This window comes from Oncorhynchus mykiss, chromosome 15, assembly GCF_057628025.1.
Source record: "Oncorhynchus mykiss isolate SJ-2025 chromosome 15, ASM5762802v1, whole genome shotgun sequence".
NCBI lineage: Eukaryota > Metazoa > Chordata > Actinopteri > Salmoniformes > Salmonidae > Oncorhynchus > Oncorhynchus mykiss.
The window spans coordinates 459,226-479,574 of record NC_143036.1 but is presented as its reverse complement, the minus strand read 5'-3'; the positions used below and the strand labels follow the sequence as shown (position 1 = coordinate 479,574).

The 20,349-nt window shown below is 43.0% G+C and overlaps 1 protein-coding gene across 1 annotated transcript in view; it reads right to left on the bottom strand.

The window, feature by feature from the left end:
* ptchd1 (patched domain containing 1) overlaps positions 1-20,349 on the bottom strand; it is an 86,163-nt gene that overhangs the window by 20,156 nt on the left and 45,658 nt on the right. Inside the window, exons 8-9 of the mRNA XM_036945618.2 lie at positions 10,775-10,911; positions 4,003-4,644 (exon numbers count right to left, since the gene is read on the bottom strand). Coding sequence (XP_036801513.2) covers positions 4,003-4,644; positions 10,775-10,911 — 779 coding nt within the window. The remainder of the gene's footprint in view (positions 1-4,002; positions 4,645-10,774; positions 10,912-20,349) is intronic.

Sequence of the window (20,349 nt, the reverse complement as noted above, 5' to 3'; positions counted from 1 at the left end):
GTTAGTATTCAGTAGAGTTAGTAGAGTTAGTAGAATTATTAACGTTAGTAGAGTTAGTAGATTATTAACGTTAGTAGAGTTGGTAGAATTATTAACGTTAGTATTCAGTAGAGTTAGTAGATTATTAACGTTAGTAGAGTTATTCAAAATATTAACGTTAGTATTCAGTAAAGTTAGTAGAGTTATTAACATTAGTATTCAGTAGAGTAAGTAGATCATTAATGTTAGTATTCAGTAGAGTTAGTAGAATTATTAAAGTTAGTAGAGTTAGTAGAATTATTAACGATGGTAGTCAGTAGAGTTAGTAGAATTATTAACGTTAGTAGAGTTAGTAGAATTATTAACGTTAGTATTCAGTAGAGTTAGTAGAGTTAGTAGAATTATTAACGTTAGTAGTCAGTAGAGTTAGTAGAATTATTAACGTTAGTAGAGTTAGTAGAATTATTAACGTTAGTAGAGTTAGTAGAATTATTAACGTTAGTAGAGTTAGTAGAGTTATTAACGTCAGTATTTAGTAGAGTTAGTAGAATTATTAACGTTAGTAGAGTTAGTAGAATTATTAAGGTTAGTATTGAGTAGAGTTAATATAATTATTAACGTTAGTAGTCAGTAGAGTTAGTAGAGTTATTCATGTTAGTAGAGTTAGTAGAATTATTAACGTTAGTATTGAGTAGAGTAAGTATAATTATTAACGTTAGTAGTCAGTAGAGTTAGTAGAATTATTAACGTTAGTATTCAGGATATTTAGTAGAATTATTAACATTAGTATTCAGTAGAGTTATTAACGTTAGTAGAGTTGGTAGAATTATTAATGTTAGTATTTAGTAGAGTTAGTAGAGTTATTAACGTTAGTATTCAGTAGAGTTAGTAGATTATTAACATTAGTATTCAGTAGAGTTAGTAGATTATTAACGTTAGTAGAGTTAGTAGAATATTTAACGTTAGTAGAGTTAGTAGAATTATTAACGTTAGTATTCAGTAGAGTTAGTAGATTATTAACGTTAGTAGAGTTAGTAGATTATAAACGTTAGTAGAGTTGGTAGAATTATTAACATTAGTATTCAGTAGAGTTAGTAGAGTTATTAACATTAGTATTCAGTAGAGTTAGTACAGTTAGTAGATTATTAACGTTAGTAGAGTTGGTAGAATTATTAACGTTAGTATTCAGTAGAGTTAGTAGAGTTATTAACATTAGTATTCAGTAGAGTTAGTAGATCATTAACGTTAGTATTCAGTAGAGTTAGTACAGTTAGTAGAATTATTAACGTTAGTATTCAGTCGAGTTAGTAGAATTATTAACGTTAGTAGAGTTAGTAGAATTATTAACGTTAGTATTCAGTAGAATTAGTAGAATTATTAACATTAGTAGAGTTAGTAGAATTATTAACGTTAGTAGAGTTAGTAGAATTATTAACGTTAGTAGAGTTAGTAGAATTATTAACGTTAGTAGAGTCAGTAGAGTTAGTAGAATTATTAACGTTAGTAGAGTTAGTAGAATTATTAACGTTAGTAGAGTTAGTAGAATTATTAACGTTAGTATTCAGTAGTTAGTAGATTATTAACGTTAGTACAGTTAGTAGATTATTAACGTTAGTATTCAGTAGAGTTAGTCCAGTTAGTAGATTATTAATGTTAGTAGAGTTAGTAGAATTATTAATGTTAGTACAGTTAGTAGAATTATTAATGTTAGTAGTCAGTAGAGTTAGTAGATTATTAACGTTAGTATTCAGTAGAGTTAGTCCAGTTAGTAGATTATTAATGTTAGTAGAGTTAGTAGAATTATTAATGTTAGTAGTCAGTAGAGTTAGTAGATTATTAATGTTAGTAGTCAGTAGAGTTAATAGAGTTAGTAGAATTATTAACGTTAGTAGAGTCAGTAGAGTTAGTAGAATTATTAACGTTAGTAGAGTTAGTAGAATTATTAACGTTAGTAGAGTTAGTAGAATTATTAACGTTAGTATTCAGTAGTTAGTAGATTATTAACGTTAGTACAGTTAGTAGATTATTAACGTTAGTATTCAGTAGAGTTAGTCCAGTTAGTAGATTATTAATGTTAGTAGAGTTAGTAGAATTATTAATGTTAGTACAGTTAGTAGAATTATTAATGTTAGTAGTCAGTAGAGTTAGTAGATTATTAACGTTAGTATTCAGTAGAGTTAGTCCAGTTAGTAGATTATTAATGTTAGTAGAGTTAGTAGAATTATTAATGTTAGTAGTCAGTAGAGTTAGTAGATTATTAATGTTAGTAGTCAGTAGAGTTAATAGAGTTAGTAGAATTATTAACGTTAGTAGAGTTAGTAGTCAGTAGAGTTAGTAGAATTATTAATGTTAGTAGTCAGTGGAGTTAGTAGAGTTAGTAGAATTATTAACGTTAGTAGAGTTAGTAGTCAGTAGAGTTAGTAGAATGATTAATGTTAGTAGTCAGTAAAGTTAGTAGAGTTGGTAGTCAGTAGAGTTAGTAGAATTAGTAGGCATTAGAGTTAGTAGAATTAGTAGTCAGCAGAGTTAGTAGTCAGTATAGTTAGTAGAGTTAGTAGTCAGCAGAGTTAGTAGTCAGTATAGTTAGTAGAGTTAGTAGTTAGTAGAGTTAGTAGTCAGTAGAGTTAGTAGAATTAGTAGTCAGTAGAGTTAGTAGAATTAGTAGACAGTAGAGTTAGTAGTCAGTATAGTTAGTAGAGTTAGTAGAGTTAGTAGTCAGCAGAGTTAGTAGAGTTAGTAGTCAATAGGGTTAGTAGTCAGTAGATTTAGTTGTCAGTGGAGTTAGTAGAGTTAGTAGTCAGAAGAGTTAGTAGAGTTAGGAGTCAGAAGAGTTAGTAGAGTTAGTAGTCAGTAAAGTTAGTAGGGTTAGTAGTCAGTAGAGTTAGTAGTCAGTAGAGTTAGTAGTCAGTTGAGTTAGTAGTCAGTTGAGTTAGTAGTCAGTTGAGTTAGTAGTCAGTAGAGGTAGTAGAGTTAGTAGTCAGTAGAGTTAGTAGTCAGTAGAGTTGTAGAGTTAGTAGTCAGTGGAGTTAGTAGAGTTAGTAGTTAGTAGAGTTAGTAGTCAGTAGAATTAGCAGTCAGTAGAGGTAGTAGAGTTAGTAGTCAGTGGAGTTATTAGTCAGTAGAATTAGCAGTCAGTAGAGGTAGTAGAATTAGCAGTCAGTAGAGGTAGTAGAGTTAGTAGTCAGTTGAGTTAGTAGTCAGTTGAGTTAGTAGTCAGTAGAGGTAGTAGAGTTAGTAGTCAGTAGAGTTAGTAGTCAGTAGAGTTGTAGAGTTAGTAGTCAGTGGAGTTAGTAGAGTTAGTAGTTAGTAGAGTTAGTAGTCAGTAGAATTAGCAGTCAGTAGAGGTAGTAGAGTTAGTAGTCAGTGGAGTTATTAGTCAGTAGAATTAGCATTCAGTAGAGGTAGTAGAGTTAGTAGTCAGTGGAGTTATTAGTCAGTAGAATTAGCAGTCAGTAGAGGTAGTAGAGTTAGTAGTTATTAGAGTTAGTAGTCAGTAGAATTAGCAGTCAGTAGAGGTAGTAGAGTTAGTAGTTATTAGAGTTAGTAGTCAGTAGAATTAGCATTCAGTAGAGGTAGTAGAGTTAGTAGTTATTAGAGTTAGTAGTCAGTAGAATTAGCAGTCAGTAGAGGTAGTAGAGTTAGTAGTCAGTGGAGTTAGCAGTCACTCAGAGAGAGGAGAGAGAGGTGAACTCAGTGTCACGCCATTGCATTTTATGTCCAATGTATTAATAATTCTTAGTAATCAGTAGTTAGTAGAGTTAGTTGTCAGTAGATTTAGTAGCCAGTAGAGTTAACAGAGTTAGTAGAGTTAGTAGTCAGTAGAGTTAGTAGCCAGTAGAGTTAACAGAGTTAGTAGAGTTAGCAGTCAGTAGTGTTATTAGAGTTAGTAGTCAGTAGAGTTAGTAGAGTCAGTAGAGATAGTAGTCAGCATAGTTAGTAGAGTCAGTAGAGTCAGTAGAGATAGTAGTCAGCATAGTTAGTAGTTAGTAGAGTCAGTAGTATGTGTGTGTGTGTGTGTGTTACCTGTAGGAAGCCCATCAGGCCAAAGGAGATGTATACGAGGTAGAGCAGAACCATGAAGGGCTTCACATAGGTGTTGGTGATCCAGTCTCCATAGCAACGCTGCACGCAGCCTAGCAACAAGTGTGAGTCCTGGGGTCGCAGTTCAGAGATGGTGGTTGGGGTGTGTGTATTTGGAATGTGTGTGTGAGCATGTATGTGTGTAGTGTTGGGAGTGTGTGTGTGAGCATGTGTAGTGTTAGGTGTATGGTCATGTGTGTGTGTGGTGTTGGGAGTGTGTGTGTGAGTGTGTGAGTGTGCAGGATTCGCTGTATGTGTGTAGGTGTGCGCAGCATTAGGTGTGTGTGTGTGTGTAGAGTTGGGTGTGTGTGAGTGAGTTTGTGAGTGTGTCTCGTCCTGGTAGCGTGTGTACATGAGACAGCGGTACCAGCGTGGCTTGGTGTCCAGCGCTCCCTTCTTGGGGACGCGGCGACAGAAACACCCGTGTCTGTACCCTGTCTCCAGGTAACCTGTGGCAACCAGACAGGTGGCGTAGAAGGACAAGGTGTAAAGGTAACCAACGGTTACGCCCAATGCAGCGCAGCGACAGAACAGCCGGACAGCCTCCAGGTTGGTCAGAGGAGACGCAGCCAGACCCAGAGACACCTGGGAACACACACACACACCGTTTCCATTGGCACTTTAAGTCAGGGTCAAATTCCAGCTGGGTCGGAAACCCGGACCAGCGCAGACAAGTTTCACAACTGGGGCCTGATTAGATTTGGGCTGGTGACACTGTTAATACTGTATGCAACCACCAGCTGATCACTGCTGAATGCGAACACGTCTGGGTTTGTTCCTGTTAGCTTGCCTGAGTTTGTTGAGGTTAGCTAGCACATGGACAAGCAGCACTGCAGTAGCCAGGTATGACACCATAGCTGGATTCGTCATTTAGTTTTGCACTACACAAACTTTCATGAGAACAGAGTCAGTCATGTTGTTTGGTTATCAGCCCTCAAATGCTAGGGAGCTAACATTAGCTAACAGGTATTTTAGCTAGGCGGGTCATTTTCATACATTATTGAAAGCTAGCTACCTAAACTAAATGACCAAAAGTAGTTTCCCTTCTCCTGCGAAAGCCTCCCCTTTTCTGTCATTGCTGTTCACTTCCTGTTGAAAGTGTGTGAGGGAAAATGTCTGTGTGTATCAGATTGTACACAGATCATATGTTTAGCATAAATGCTGATTTTCTAACAACCAATTTGGCTGGGTTCATGCAAGTGACTGATCGATTGCTCATGGGAGGAATCCTCACAATCACTGTATAGGCAATTTGGCAGTACGCCAAGAACATTGGTCTGGGAACCAAAAGGGGTATCTCAGTTTCAAGGTCTCAGCTTGGAGAGAAGAAGCCTTGTGAGGTATTGGTCATGCCGGAACCAATGTTAATGATGTAGCTTGTCTGTGTAAACAGAATACAAGATAACTTAAGGGACCGCCCTGGAGGAACTTCTGACCTGTACTGAATGTGCAGAGTTTGTTCTAACCTCTCCAGTTAACTGATAATAGAGAGTGATTTGTTTAATATTGACTTCAGGTTTCCCTGGTGTTGAATTTCCTCCACACACCGAACAAGGGAGAGCTCGGTTTGTTGTTTTGGAAAGTTTTTAAAGTCTATTGAAAAAGATTGGTTACTAGCTAGCTACCTCTTGAGTTTGGATCCCGCGATGCGATTGGCATCAGTTGCTGGGACCTCTATCATCTATCCAGTGATCCCGCCTACCATGGCCGGGTCTGAGGAACCGTTTGGAGTAGCAGCTAGCCAAGCAGGGTTTTCTTGAGGGCTTGAACGCAGCCCGCGATACAGTTTGTCATTGTGGCTGGGACAGTGGATTGTCCCGGGCCTGTGGCTGTATAGATCCCTGCAGTTTTTTGTTGTTGTTTTCAATCTTCCCTGCGACCTGAACTGTCTGGAACTATGAGGAGTAACAGTGTAACCTACATTGCTACAATGACAAAGACCAAATCCGGCGGGAGTACCGTTAAGGACAGTGGTGTCTATCACAGGTGAGGGATCTTTTAAACAAACAAAAATAGTTCTACAAGCAATTGCTACAACAAGAAAATAGCTTAAAGTGTTTTATCAAAATACTGGTGGAGTCAACTAAAAAAAGAATGGACGACCTGACAAGGTAGCTGTTCTGGAAAAAGCCAAGAACTTGAGAGGAACGTATATCATCCTCAATGAGGACTACCCTGAAGCTGTGCACCAGAAGAGGAAAGAACTCATCCCAGCTATGAAAGCTGCCAGAGCGCGTGGGGACTTTGCTTACATCTGCTATGACAAGCTCATTGTCCCTGCTCCCTACCAAAAGCCTGGAAGAGATGAGAGAGCCAAGACTATGGGTTCGTAGCTTCAACACCGCAGCACACACACACACCAACGGATTACTAGATGTAAAAAGTATATTTTTCTCTCAGTTGAAGTCGGAAGTTTACAAATACATTTAAACTCAGTTTTTCACAATTCCTGACATTTAATCATAGTAAAGATTCCCTGTCTTAGGTCAGTTAGGATCACCACTTTATTTTAAGAAATGTGAAGTGTCAGAATAAAAGTAGAGAGAATGGTTAATTTCAGCTTTTATTTATTTCATCACATTCCCAGTGGGTCAGAAGTTTACATACACTCAATTAGTATTTGGTAGCATTGCCTTTAAATGATTTAACTTGGGTCAAAAAAAATTGGTAGCCTTCCACAAGCTTCCCACAATATGTTGGGTGAATTTTGTCCCATTCCACCTGACTGGTGTAACTGAGGTTTGAAGACCTCCTTGCTCACACACTTTTTCAGTTCTGCCCACAAATTTTCTATGGGATTGAGGTCAGGGCTTTGTGATGGCCACTCCAATACCTTGACTTTGTTGTCCTTAAGCCATTTTGACACCACTTTGGAAGTATGCTTGGGGTCATTGTCCATTTGGAAGACCCATTTGCGACCAAGCTTTAACTTCCTGACTGATGTCTTGAGATGTTGCCTCAATATATGCACATAATTTTCCAGCCTCATGATGCCATCTATTTTATGAAGTGCACCAGTCCCTCCTGCAGCAAATCACCTCCACAACATGATGCTGCCACCCCCGTGCTTCACGGTTGGGATGGTGTTCTTCGGCTTGCAAGCCTTCCCCTTTTTTGTTTCATCAGACCAGAGGACATTTCTCCAAAAAGTACGATCTTTGTCCCCATGTGCAGTTGCAAACAGCGGTTTGGAGCAGTGGCTTCTTCATTGCTGAGCGGCCTTTCAGGTTATGTCGATATAGGACTAGTTTTACTGTGGATATAGACACTTTTGTACCTGTTTCTTCCAGCATCACAAGGTCCTTTGCTGTTGTTCTGGGATTGATTTGCACTTTTCGCACCAAAGTACGTTCATCTGTAGGAGACAGAACGCGTCTCCTTCCTGAGCAGTATGACAGCTGCGTGGTCCCATGGTGTTTATATTTGCTTACTATTGTTTGTACATATGAATGTGGTACCAACAAGGCATTTAGAAATTGCTCCCAAGGATGAACCAGACATGTGGAGATCTAAAATGTTTCTTGGCTGATTTATTTTGATTTTCCTATGATGTCAAGACAAGAGGCACTGAGTTTAAAGTTAGGCCTTGAAATATATCCACAGGTACACCTCCAATTCTAAAACCATGATATCATTTTCTGGAATTTTCCAAGCTGTATAAAGGCACAGTAAACTTTGTGTATGTAAACTTCTGACCCACTGGAATATTGATACATTGAATTATAAGTGAAATAATCTGTCTGTAAACAATTGTTGGAAAAATGACTTGTGTCATGTAGATGTCGTTAACGAAGTAGATGTCGTTAACGACTTGTAGAAACTTGCTAAAACTATAGTTTGTTAACAAGAAATGTATGGAGTGGTTGAAAGACAAGTTTATTGACTCCAACCTAAGTGTATGTAAACTTCCGACTTCAACTGTATATCTCTGATAAGCTACCCAGGAAAGGGCTGAAAATGTCAAGTGTTATTGAAGTGTTCTGGTTGCAGGTTCACTTGGCACATTGTAAGCCTTTTCTTTAGGGGTGTTGCTATAGGCCATCAAGTGCTAACAGTCAGTATCGAAATAATGTATGTGAAATGCTTGATAGTGTATATGATGTAAACAGAGAGGTCTACTTTCTTGGAGACCTGAATATTGACTGGTTTTCATCAAGATGTCTGCTCACGAGGAAGCTTCTCACTGTAACTAGTGTCTGTAATCTGGTTCAGGTTATTAATCAACCTACCAGGGTGTTTTTCAAACACTACAGGAACAAGATCATCCACGTGTATGGATCACATGTTTACTAATACTGTAGAACTTTGTTCTAGGAAGGATACCACATGAGGGAGGAGGATGTCTTCCCTGTAGTCACAGCGTTGAGATTGCCTGCAATGACAACAAGCTCAGTCCGATGATGATGTGACACACCTCCCCAGACCACGACGGACCCAGCTCCAAATCGATCCCGCTCCAGAGTACAGGCCTCGGTGTAAAGCTAATTCCTTCAATGATAAAAGCACATCCGACCATCAACCCTGGTGAGAAAAAAACGTGACTCATCAGTGAAGAGCACTTTTTGCCAGTCCTGTCTGGTCCAGCGATGGTGGGTTTGTAGACGATGCTGTTGCCGGTGATGTCTGGTGAGGACCTGCCTTTACAACAGGCATACAAGCCCTCAGTCCAGCCTCTCTCAGCCAGTTGTTGTTTACATCTTGTACCTGTCCCGCAGGTGTGATGTTCGGATTCACCGATCCTGTGCAGGTTTTGTTACACGTGGTCTGGCATTGCGAGGACGATCAGCTGTCCATCCTGTCTCCCTGTAGCACTGTCTTAGGCGTCTCACAGTACGGACATTGCAATTTATTGCCCTGGTCACATCTGCAGTCCTCATGGCTCCTTGCAGCGTGCCTAAGGCACATTCCCACAGATGAGCAGGGACCCTAGGCATCTTTCTTTTTGTGTTTTTCAGAGTCAGTAGAAAGGCCTCTTTAGTGTCCTAAGTTTTCATAACTGTGACCTTAATTGCCCACCATCTGTAAGCTGTTAATGTCTTAATAACCATTCCACAGGTGTATGTTCATTCATTCTTTATTTGCATTTCTTCATTGAACAAGCATGGGAAACAGTGTTTAAACCCTTTACAATGAAGATCTGTGAAGTTATTTGTATGTTTAGGAATTATCTTTGAAAGACAGGGTCCTGAAAAAGGGATGTTTATTTTTTTGCTGAGTTTATAACAGACTCCACTCTTCTGGGAAAGCGTTCCACTAGAAGTTGGAACACTGCCGCAGGGACTTGCTTCCATTCAGTCACAAGAGCATTAGTCAGGTCAGGGTACTGATGTTGGGCGATTAGGCCTGGCTCGCAGTTGGCGTTCCAATTCATACCAAAGGTATTAAATGGGATTGAGGTCAGGGCTCTGTGCAGGCCAGTGAAGTTCTTCCACACCGATCTCGACAAACCGTTTCTGTATGGACCTTGCTTTGTGCATGGGGGCATTGTCATGAAACAGGAAAGGGCCTTCCCCAAACTATTGCCACCAAGTTGGAAGCACATAATCGTCTAGAATGCTGTAGCATTAAGATTTTCCTTCACTGGAACTAAGGGGCCTAGCCCGAACCATGAAAAACAGCCACAGACCAGCCACAGACCTCCTCCACAAAACTTTACAGTTGGCAATATGCATTGGGGCAGGTACAGTTCTCCTGGCATCAGGAGAAACAAACCAAGATTTGTCCATTGCACTGCCAGAGGGTGAAGCATAATTCATCACTCTAAAGAAGTGTTTCCACTCCTCAAGAGTTCAATGGCAGCAATCTTTACATCAGAGGCAGTTTGGAACTTAGTAGTGAGTGCTGCAACCGAGGACAGACGATTTCTATGAGCTACGCGCTTCAGCACTCGACGGTCCAGTTCTAGCTAGCCAGCAAGCTAAACATCTGGCTAGTTGGCAGTGGCAGGAGGATGGGGGTAACATTAGTTACAGCGAGCAACATTAGTGGAGCTAATTAGTTAGTTAAGCTGCACAGTAATGTCTACCTATTAACATGACATCATTTCTAAATGCAATTTGAGCCAGAACATCAAGGCTATCTAGACCATCAAGGCTATCTAGACCCACAAGGCCATCTAGACCCACAAGGCCATCTAGACCCACAAGGCCATCTAGACCGCCAAGGCCATCTAGACCCACAAGGCCATCTAGACCCACAAGGCCATCTAGATCATCAAGGCTATCTAGACCACCAAGGCCATCTAGACCCACAAGGACATCTAGACCCACAAGGACATCTGGACCCACAAGGACATCTAGACCCACAAGGCCAGCTAGACCCCAAAGGCCATCTGAACCCCAAGGCCATCTAGAACCCCAAGGCCAGCCAGACCATCAAGGTCATCTAGACCCCAAGGCCATCTAGAACCCCAAGGCCATCTAGACCCACAAGGCCATCTAGAACCCCAAGGCCATCTAGAACCCCAAGGCCATCTAGACCCACAAGGCCATCTAGACCCACAACGCCATCTAGAACCCCAAGGCCAGCCAGACCATCAAGGCCATCTAGACCCCAAGGCCATTTAAAACCTAAAGGCCACCTAGAACCAGCTAGACCACCAAGGCCAGCCCACCAAGGCCAGCCCAACCCAGATTGAATTCAAGGCTTTAGCGTGTCACAGCATGGCTAGACAAACACAAAGACAAAAGACAAACATACACACACACAGACTGACCTGATGTAGCAGTGTAGCTCCTGAGTAACGCAGCATGACATCAGAGAATACGCTAGCTACACGCTCCTTAACATGTTGGTCCTCACGTGTCCTTCTCCATGACGATAGCATCTCAAATGTGCCAAACAGTCCGTGACCTGGAGATAGACACACACATAGAGATAAATGTGTTTTGTGTGTTTGCAGTGTTTGTGTATTCCTGGATGCCAAGGAAAGTCAGACTTCCCTAAAAATGTTAGCAAATAAAAAGGATTTTTAACATGTATCTTTCGTCTCTCTGCAATTCCAAATATTCCTTCAATTCGCAAGAGGCTGATTGTATGTCACTGTATAAAGCATCCGAGCGAGCAAAACAGAGCTCCTCTCTTTCAGAAAGTGCACCTTCTGTATCCTGTGAATGCAACAGGAACAGGAACACCTTCTGTATCCTGTGTATGCAACAGGAACAGGGTTGGAGATCCCATGGCATACAGAGTACTGGAACAGGAACACCTTCTGTAGCCTGTGTATGCAACAGGAACACCTTCTGTATCCTGTGTGTGAAACAGGAACACCTTCTGTATCCTGTGTATGCAACAGGAACACCTTCTGTATCCTGTGTATGCAACAGGAACAGGGTTGGAGAGCCCATGGCATACAGAGTACTGGAACAGGAACACCCTCTGTATCCTGTGTATGGAACAGGAACAGGGTTGGAGAGCCCATGGCATACAGAGTACTGGAACAGGAACACCTTCTGTAGCCTGTGTATGCAACAGGAACAGGAACACCTTCTGTATCCTGTGTATGCAACAGGAACAGGGTTGGAGAGCCCATGGCATACAGAGTACTGGAACAGGAACACCTTCTGTATCCTGTTTATGAAACAGGAACAGGGTTGGAGATCCCATGGCATACAGAGTACTGGAACAGGAACACCCTCTGTATCCTGTGTATGGAACAGGAACACCTTCTGTATCCTGTGTATGGAACAGGAACAGGGTTGGAGAGCCCATGGCATACAGAGTACTGGAACAGGAACACCTTCTGTATCCTGTGTATGCAACAGGAACAGGGTTGGAGATCCCATGGCATACAGAGTACTGGAACAGGAACACCCTCTGTATCCTGTGTATGGAACAGGAACACCTTCTGTATCCTGTGTATGGAACAGGAACAGGGTTGGAGAGCCCATGGCATACAGAGTACTGGAACAGGAACACCTTCTGTATCCTGTGTATGGAACAGGAACAGGGTTGGAGAGCCCATGGCATACAGAGTACTGGAACAGGAACACCTTCTGTAGCCTGTGTATGCAACAGGAACACCTTCTGTATCCTGTGTATGCAACAGGAACAGGGTTGGAGAGCCCATGGCATACAGAGTACTGCAACAGGAACACCTTCTGTATCCTGTCCATGTGACAAATAAACAATGATTTCATTTGATATAGTGTGTGTTTACCAGAGACGGTATGTGAAGAAGAAAATGACCTGCACCAAAGACAGATTAGGATATAGGCCAAGGACTAGATAGAGTGTATTTTTTCTACTACTTTCCCCACTTTTAGTCTTGAAATCTTTGGTTGTTTAGGAAACTATGCAACAGGAACAGGAACACCTTCTGTATCCTGTGTATGCAACAGGAACAGGGTTCGAGATCCAATGGCATACAGAGTATGAGTATGCAGTTTTTTGTTTTTTTTACGTGTTATTTCTTACATTGGTACCCCAGGTCATCTTAGGTTTCATTACATACAGTCGAGAAGAACTACTGAATATAAGAGCAGCGTCAACTCACCATCAGTACGACCAAGAATATGACTTTCGCGAAGCGGATCCTGTGTTCTGCCTTTCACCCAGGACAACGGAATGGATCCCAGCCGGCGACCCAAAAAAACGACTTCGTAAAAGGGGGAAACGAAGCGGTCTTCTGGTCAGGCTCCGGAGACGGGCACATCACGCGCAACTCCCTAGCATTCTACTCGCCAATGTCCAGTCTCTTGACAACAAGGTTGATGAAATCCGAGCAAGGGTAGCATTCCAGAGGGACATCAGAGACTGTAACGTTCTTTGCTTCACGGAAACATGGTTCACTGGAGAGACGCTATCGGAGTCGGTGCAGCCAGCTGGTTTCTCCACGCATCGCGCCGACAGAAACAAACATCTTTCTGGTAAGAAGAGGGGCGGGGGCGTATGCTTCATGGTTAACGAGACGTGGTGTGGCCACAACAACATACAGGTACTCAAGTCCTTCTGTTCACCTGATTTAGAATTCCTCACAATCAAATGTCGACCGCATTATCTACCAAGGTAATTCTCTTCGATTATAATCATAGCCGTATATAATATATTCCCCCACAAGCAGACACATTGATGGCTCTGAACGAACTTTATTTGACTCTTTGCAAACTGGAATCCACACATCCTGAGGCTGCATTCATTGTAGCTGGGAATTTTAACAAGGCTAATCTGAAAACAAGACTCCCTAAATTGTATCAGCATATCGATTGCGCAACCAGGGCTGGCAAAACCTTGGATCATTGCTACTCTAACTTCCGCGACGCATATAAGGCCCTGCCCCGCCCTCCTTTCGGAAAAGCTGACCACGACTCCATTTTGTTGATCCCTGCCTACAGACAGAAACTAAAACAAGAAGCTCCCACGCTGAGGTCTGTCCAACGCTGGTCCGACCAATCTGATTCCACACTCCAAGACTGCTTCCATCACGTGGACTGGGATAAGTTTTGCATTGCGTCAGACAACAACATTGACGAATACGCTGATTAGGTGTGCGAGTTCATTAGAACGTGCGTTGAAGATGTCGTTCCCATAGCAACGATTAAAACATTCCCAAACCAGAAACCGTGGATTGATGGCAGCATTCGCGTGAAACTGAAAGCGCGAACCACTGCTTTTAATCAGGGCAAGGTGACCGGAAACATGACCAAATACAAACAGTGTAGCTATTCCCTCCGCAAGGCAATCAAACAAGCTAAGCGTCAGTATAGAGACAAAGTAGAATCTCAATTCAACGGCTCAGACACAAGAGGTATGTGGCAGGGTCTACAGTCAATCACGGATTACAAAAAGAAAACCAGCCCCGTCACGGACCAGGATGTCTTGCTCCCAGGCAGACTAAATAACTTTTTTGCCCGCTTTGAGGACAATACAGTGCCACTGACACGGCCTGCAACCAAAACATGCAGCCTCTCCTTCACTGCAGCCGAGGTGAGTAAAACGTTTAAACGTGTCAACCCTCGCAAGGCTGCAGGCCCAGACGGCATCCCCAGCCGCGCCCTCAGAGCATGCGCAGACCAGCTGGCTGGTGTGTTTACGGACATATTCAATCAATCCCTATCCCAGTCTGCTGTTCCCACATGCTTCAAGAGGGCCACCATTGTTCCTGTTCCCAAGAAAGCTAAGGTAACTGAGCTAAACGACTACTGCCCCGTAGCACTCACTTCCGTCATCATGAAGTGCTTTGAGAGACTAGTCAAGGACCATATCACCTCCACCCTACCTGACACCCTAGACCCACTCCAATTTGCTTACCGCCCAAATAGGTCCACAGACGATGCAATCTCAACCACACTGCACACTGCGCTAACCCATATTGACAAGAGGAATACCTATGTGAGAATGCTGTTCATCGACTACAGCTCGGCATTTAACACCATAGTACCCTCCAAGCTCGTCATCAAGCTCGAGACCCTGGGTCTCGACCCCGCCCTGTGCAACTGGGTACTGGACTTCCTGACGGGCCGCCCCCAGGTGGTGAGGGTAGGCAACAACATCTCCACCCCGCTGATCCTCAACACTGGGGCCCCACAAGGGTGCGTTCTGAGCCCTCTCCTGTACTCCCTGTTCACCCACGACTGCGTGGCCACGCACGCCTCCAACTCAATCATCAAGTTTGCGGACGACACAACAGTGGTAGGCTTGATTACCAACAACGATGAGACGGCCTACAGGGAGGAGGTGAGGGCCCTTGGAGTGTGGTGTCAGGAAAATAACCTCACACTCAACGTCAACAAAACTAAGGAGATGATTGTGGACTTCAGGAAACAGCAGAGGGAACACCCCCCTATCCACATCGTTGGAACAGTAGTGGAGAGGGTAGCAAGGTTTAAGTTCCTCGGCATACACATCACAGACAAACTGAATTGGTCCACCTACACAGACAGCATCGTGAAGAAGGCGCAGCAGCGCCTCTTCAACCTCAGGAGGCTGAAGGAATTTGGCTTGTCACCAAAAGCACTCACAAACTTTTACAGATGCACAATCGAGAGCATCCTGGCGGGCTGTATCACCGCCTGGTACGGCAACTGCTCCGCCCACAACCGTAAGGCTCTCCAGAGGGTAGTGAGGTCTGCACAACGCATCACCGGGGGCAAACTACCTGCCCTCCAGGACACCTACACCACCCGATGTTACAGGAAGGCCATAAAGATCATCAAGGACAACAACCACCCGAGCCACTGCCTGTTCACCCCGCTATCATCCAGAAGGCGAGGTCAGTACAGGTGCATCAAAGCTGGGACCGAGAGACTGAAAAACAGCTTCTATCTCAAGGCCATCAGACTGTTAAACAGCCACCACTAACATTGAGTGGCTGCTGCCAACACACTGACTCAACTCCAGCCACTTTAATAATGGGAATTGATGGGAATTGATGTAAAATATATCACTAGCCACTTAAACAATGCTACCTAATATAATGTTTACATACCCTACATTATTCATCTCATATGTATACGTATATACTGTACTCTATATCATCTACTGCATCTTTATGTGATACATGTATCACTAGCCACTTTAACTATGCCACTTTGTTTACATACTCATCTCAAATGTATATACTGTACTCGATACCATCTACTGTATCCTGCCTATGCCGCTCTGTACCATCACTCATTCATATATCTTTATGTACATATTCTTTATCCCCCTACACTTGTGTGTATAAGACAGTAGTTTTGGAATTGTTAGTTAGATTACTTGTTGGTTATTACTGCATTGTCGGAACTAGAAGCACAAGCATTTCGCTACACTCGCATTAACATCTGCTAACCATGTGTATGTGACAAATAAAATTTTATTTGATTTGATTTGAAGCACAAGCATTTCGCTACACTCACATTAACATCTGCTAACCATGTGTATGTGACAAATAAAATTTGATTTGATTTGATTTGACACTCCCTTACTCTGTTTAATACATGGCCTCACATGTGAATTCTTAAAGAGATGATTGGCTCTTAACCTCGCTAGCGTCCCATCTGGCCAACATCCAGTGAGATTGCAGAGCGCTAAATTCAAATAGAGAAATGTTCATTATAAAAATTCAGAAAAGAAAACATATTTTACATAGGTTTAAAGATTAACTTCTTGTTAAACCAACCACAGTGTCATATTTATGAAATGCTTTTCCGCGAAAGCATACCTAGCCCAGAACATAGCCCAGTTGACAAATTATTACAAACAGTAACCAGCCAAGCAGAAGCGTCACAAAACTCAGAAATAGAGATGAAATTAATCCCTTATCTTTGATGATCTTCATATGGTGGCAATCAGAAGACATTAATTTACTCAATAAATGTTCCTTTTGTTCAATGAAGTCTCTTTATATCCAAAAACCTCCATTTTGTTAGCGTGTTTTCTTCAGTAATCCACAGGCTCAAACTCAGTCAAAACAACCAGACAAAAAAATCCAAATTGTATCTGTAAAGTTCATAGAAACATGTCAAACGATGTTTATATTCAATCCTCAGGTTGTTTTTTAGCTTAAATGATCTATAATATTTCAACCGTCAATATAAGAGGTAAACAAGAAATGCACTTACTGGTCTTACTCTCTCATTTATAATAATACAAGCCTGAAATGATTTCTAAAGACTGTTGACATCTAGTGGAAGTTATAAGAACTGCAAATGGAGTCCTAAGTCAATGGATACTGTAATGGCATTGAATAGAAAACTACAAAACCAAAAAAAAACTACTTCCTGAATGGATTTTTCTCAGGTTTTCGTCTGCTAAATCTGTTCTGTTATACTCACAGACACTATTTTAACAGTTTTGGAAACTTTAGAGTGTTTTCCATCCAAATATACCAGTTATATGCATAGCATATCTTCTGGGCCCGAGTAGCAGGTCGTTTAATTTGGGTATGCTTTTCATCCAACATTCCGAATGCTGCCCCCTACCCTAGAGAAGTTAAGAGGGTGTGAACAATGCTGAATGGGTGGGTGTAGGCAAAGAAGAGCTCTCCAGAAGGTGTCCCAAAATATTCAAGGGCCATTTTCTCAAAAGTGGGGTAAGAAGTTCATCAACTTTCAAAGCAGAATTACTTTCCCATTGTTCCTCAACTGTAGAGTACGGTATACCATTTTGTAGCTGAGTCTCTACTGTTATCCAATGTAAAAAAACACCATTTGAAATGTTCCTACATAAGACTGAATCGAGCCCGTCGGTCACATATGGCTTTTATCCTGGCTTGGCTTCCCCAGTGATTTTACCCACGCACTGCTACTGTGTGTGTGTGCTGGGGGAGGTGTGGTTGTGGGGGGGGGGGGGGGGGGGGGCAGATGGCTTTCACCTCTGTGGTTGCCATGGCACCTGTGACTCATCAGTGACACTGACCCCCTCCTCCTGTGAAGCTCTGAAATAATCTATTTTCTGTGTGTGTGTGTGTGTGTGTGTGTGTGTGTGTGTGTGTGTGTGTGTGTGTGCGTGCGTGTAGGATTATGATAATGCTTTTTACTACTACAAATCTAGGTGACCTATCAGACATTATTCTGTCTCTGACCATCCTATCAGACATTATTCTGTCTCTGACCATCTAATCAGACATTATCCTGTCTCTGACCATCCTAGCAGACATTATCCTGTCTCTGACCATCCTAGCAGACATTATCCTGTCTCTGACCATCCTATCAGACATTATCCTGTGTGGCTCAGTTGGTAGCCCATGCCGCTTGGAAAGACAATATTGTGGATTTGATACCTACTGGAGCCACCCATATGAAAATGTATGCACACACTACTGTCACTTTGGATAAAAATCAGAGAGAAACAGGGGAGCAAGGGAGAGGAGAGGTGGACGAAAGAGAGAGTAGTGGGGAAGTAGACTGCCTGGGGACTTAGATTCGCTGTAGTCTGAACCTCTCCCTCTCTCCAAGAGCTGTGTATTGTAAAGGAGTACAGTAAGTGTTTGTAGGGAGGTGCTCAGGGGTTGAAGAGACTGGAAGCTTCCATCGTCACAATGTATTCATAGGGTTAGACAAAAACTAAACATCCTCTGTCTCTCTCTATATTTATCAGGAATACAGTCTATGTTTGAGACAGACAGACACACATATGCACAAACACACATATACAAGCACATGCTCACTGTAATTAGTGTCATGTGTGGGAGGAGAGCTGCTGTTGGGACTGAAATAACAGAGGACATACGGAGAGCGAGAGAGAAAGAGAGAGAGAGAGAAAGAGAAAGAGAGTAATGACATACACCAACAGCCTAAGTGGGGTCTGGGAAAAGAATGTAAAAAAAAAATAGAGATGAGGAGAGAGAGAGAGGGCGTGATAGGAGAGAGAAAGATAAGGAGAGAGAGAGAGATGAGGAGAGAGAGAAAGAGAGATGAGGAGAGAGAGAGATGAGGAGAGAGAGAGATGATGATAGAGAAAGAGAGATGAGGAGAGACAGAGAGTGTCACACCCTGATCTGTTTCACCTGTTTTTGTGCTTGTCTCCACCCCCCTCCAGGTGTCGCCCATCTTCCTCATTATCCACTGTGTATTTATACCTGTGTTCTCTGATGCCAGTTCGTCTTGTCTTGTCAGATCTTACCAGCTTGTTTTTCCATCTCCCTGCTTTCTCAAGTTCTGTTACCTAGTTTCCTCGGTTCTGACCATTCTGCCTGCACTGACCCCCAGCCTGCCTGCCACTCTGTATCTCCCTGACTCTGACCAGTTTACGAACCTATGCCTATCCTGACCCCCAGCCTGCCTGCATCTCCCTGACTCTGACCAGTTTACAAACCTCTGCCTGTCCTGACCTCCAGCCTGCCTGCCACTCTGTATCTCCCTGACTCTGACCAGTTTACAAACCTCTGCCTGTCCTGACCCCCAGCCTGCCTGCCACTCTGTATCTCCCTGACTCTGACCAGTTTACAAACCTCTGCCTGTCCTGACCCCCAGCCTGCCTGCCACTCTGACCAGTTTACAAACCTCTACCTGTCCTGACCCCCAGCCTGCCTGCTGTTCTGTACCTTATTGACTCTGCCCTGGATTATAGACCTCTGCCTGCCATTGACATGTCTTTTGCCTGCCCCCTGTTTGGGTCAATATACATCTGTTACTCTAGCTGTCTGCATCTTGGTCTTATCCTGACTACTGATAGAGAGAGAGAGAGATGAGGAGAGAGAGAGAGAGAGAGAGAGAGAGAGAGAGACCCCCAGGTAGGTAGGTAGGTAGTTATAACTCAACCAGCACTAATATATATATATATATATATACACACTGCTCAAAAAAATAAAGGGAACACTTAAACAACACAATGTAACTCCAAGTTAATCACACTTCTGTGAAATCAAACAGTCCACTTAGGAAGCAACACTGATTGACAATAAATTTCACATGCTGTTGTGCAAATGGAATAGACAACAGGTGGAAATTATAGGCAATTAGCAAGACACCCCCAATAAAGGAGTGGTTCTGCAGGTGGTAACCACAGACCACTTCTCAGTTCCTATGCTTCCTGGCTGATGTTTTGGTCACTATTGAATGCTTGCGGTGCTTTCACTCTAGTGGTAGCATGAGACGGAGTCTACAACCCACACAAGTGGCTCAGGTAGTGCAGCTCATCCAGGATGGCACATCAATGTGAGCTGTGGCAAGAAGGTTTACTGTGTCTGTCAGCGTAGTGTCCAGAGCATGGAGGCGCTACCAGGAGACAGGCCAGTACATCAGGAGACGTGGAGGAGGCCGTAGGAGGGCAACAACCCAGCAGCAGGACCGCTACCTCCGCCTTTGTGCAAGGAGGAGCAGGAGGAGCACTGCTAGAGCCCTGCAAAATGACCTCCAGCAGGCCACAAATGTGCATGTGTCTGCTCAAACGGTCAGAAACAGACTCCATGAGGGTGGTATGAGGGCCCGACGTCCACAGGTGGGGGATGTGCTTACAGCCCAACACCGTGCAGGACGTTTGGCATTTGCCAGAGAACACCAATATTGGCAAATTCGCCACTGGCGCCCTGTGCTCTTCACAGATGAAAGCAGGTTCACAATGAGCACATGTGACAGAGTCTGGAGACGCCGTGGAGAACGTTCTGCTGCCTGCAACATCCTCCAGCATGACCGGTTTGGCGGTGGGTCAGTCATGGTGTGGGGTGTCATTTCTTTGGGGGGCCTCCATGTGCTCGCCAGAGGTAGCCTGACTGCCATTAGGTACCGAGATGAGATCCTCAGACCCCTTGTGAGACCATATGCTGGTGTGGTTGGCCCTGGGTTCCTCCTAATGCAAGACAATGCTAGACCTCATGTGGCTGGAGTGTGCAGCAGTTCCTGCAAGAGGAAGGCATTGATGCTATGGACT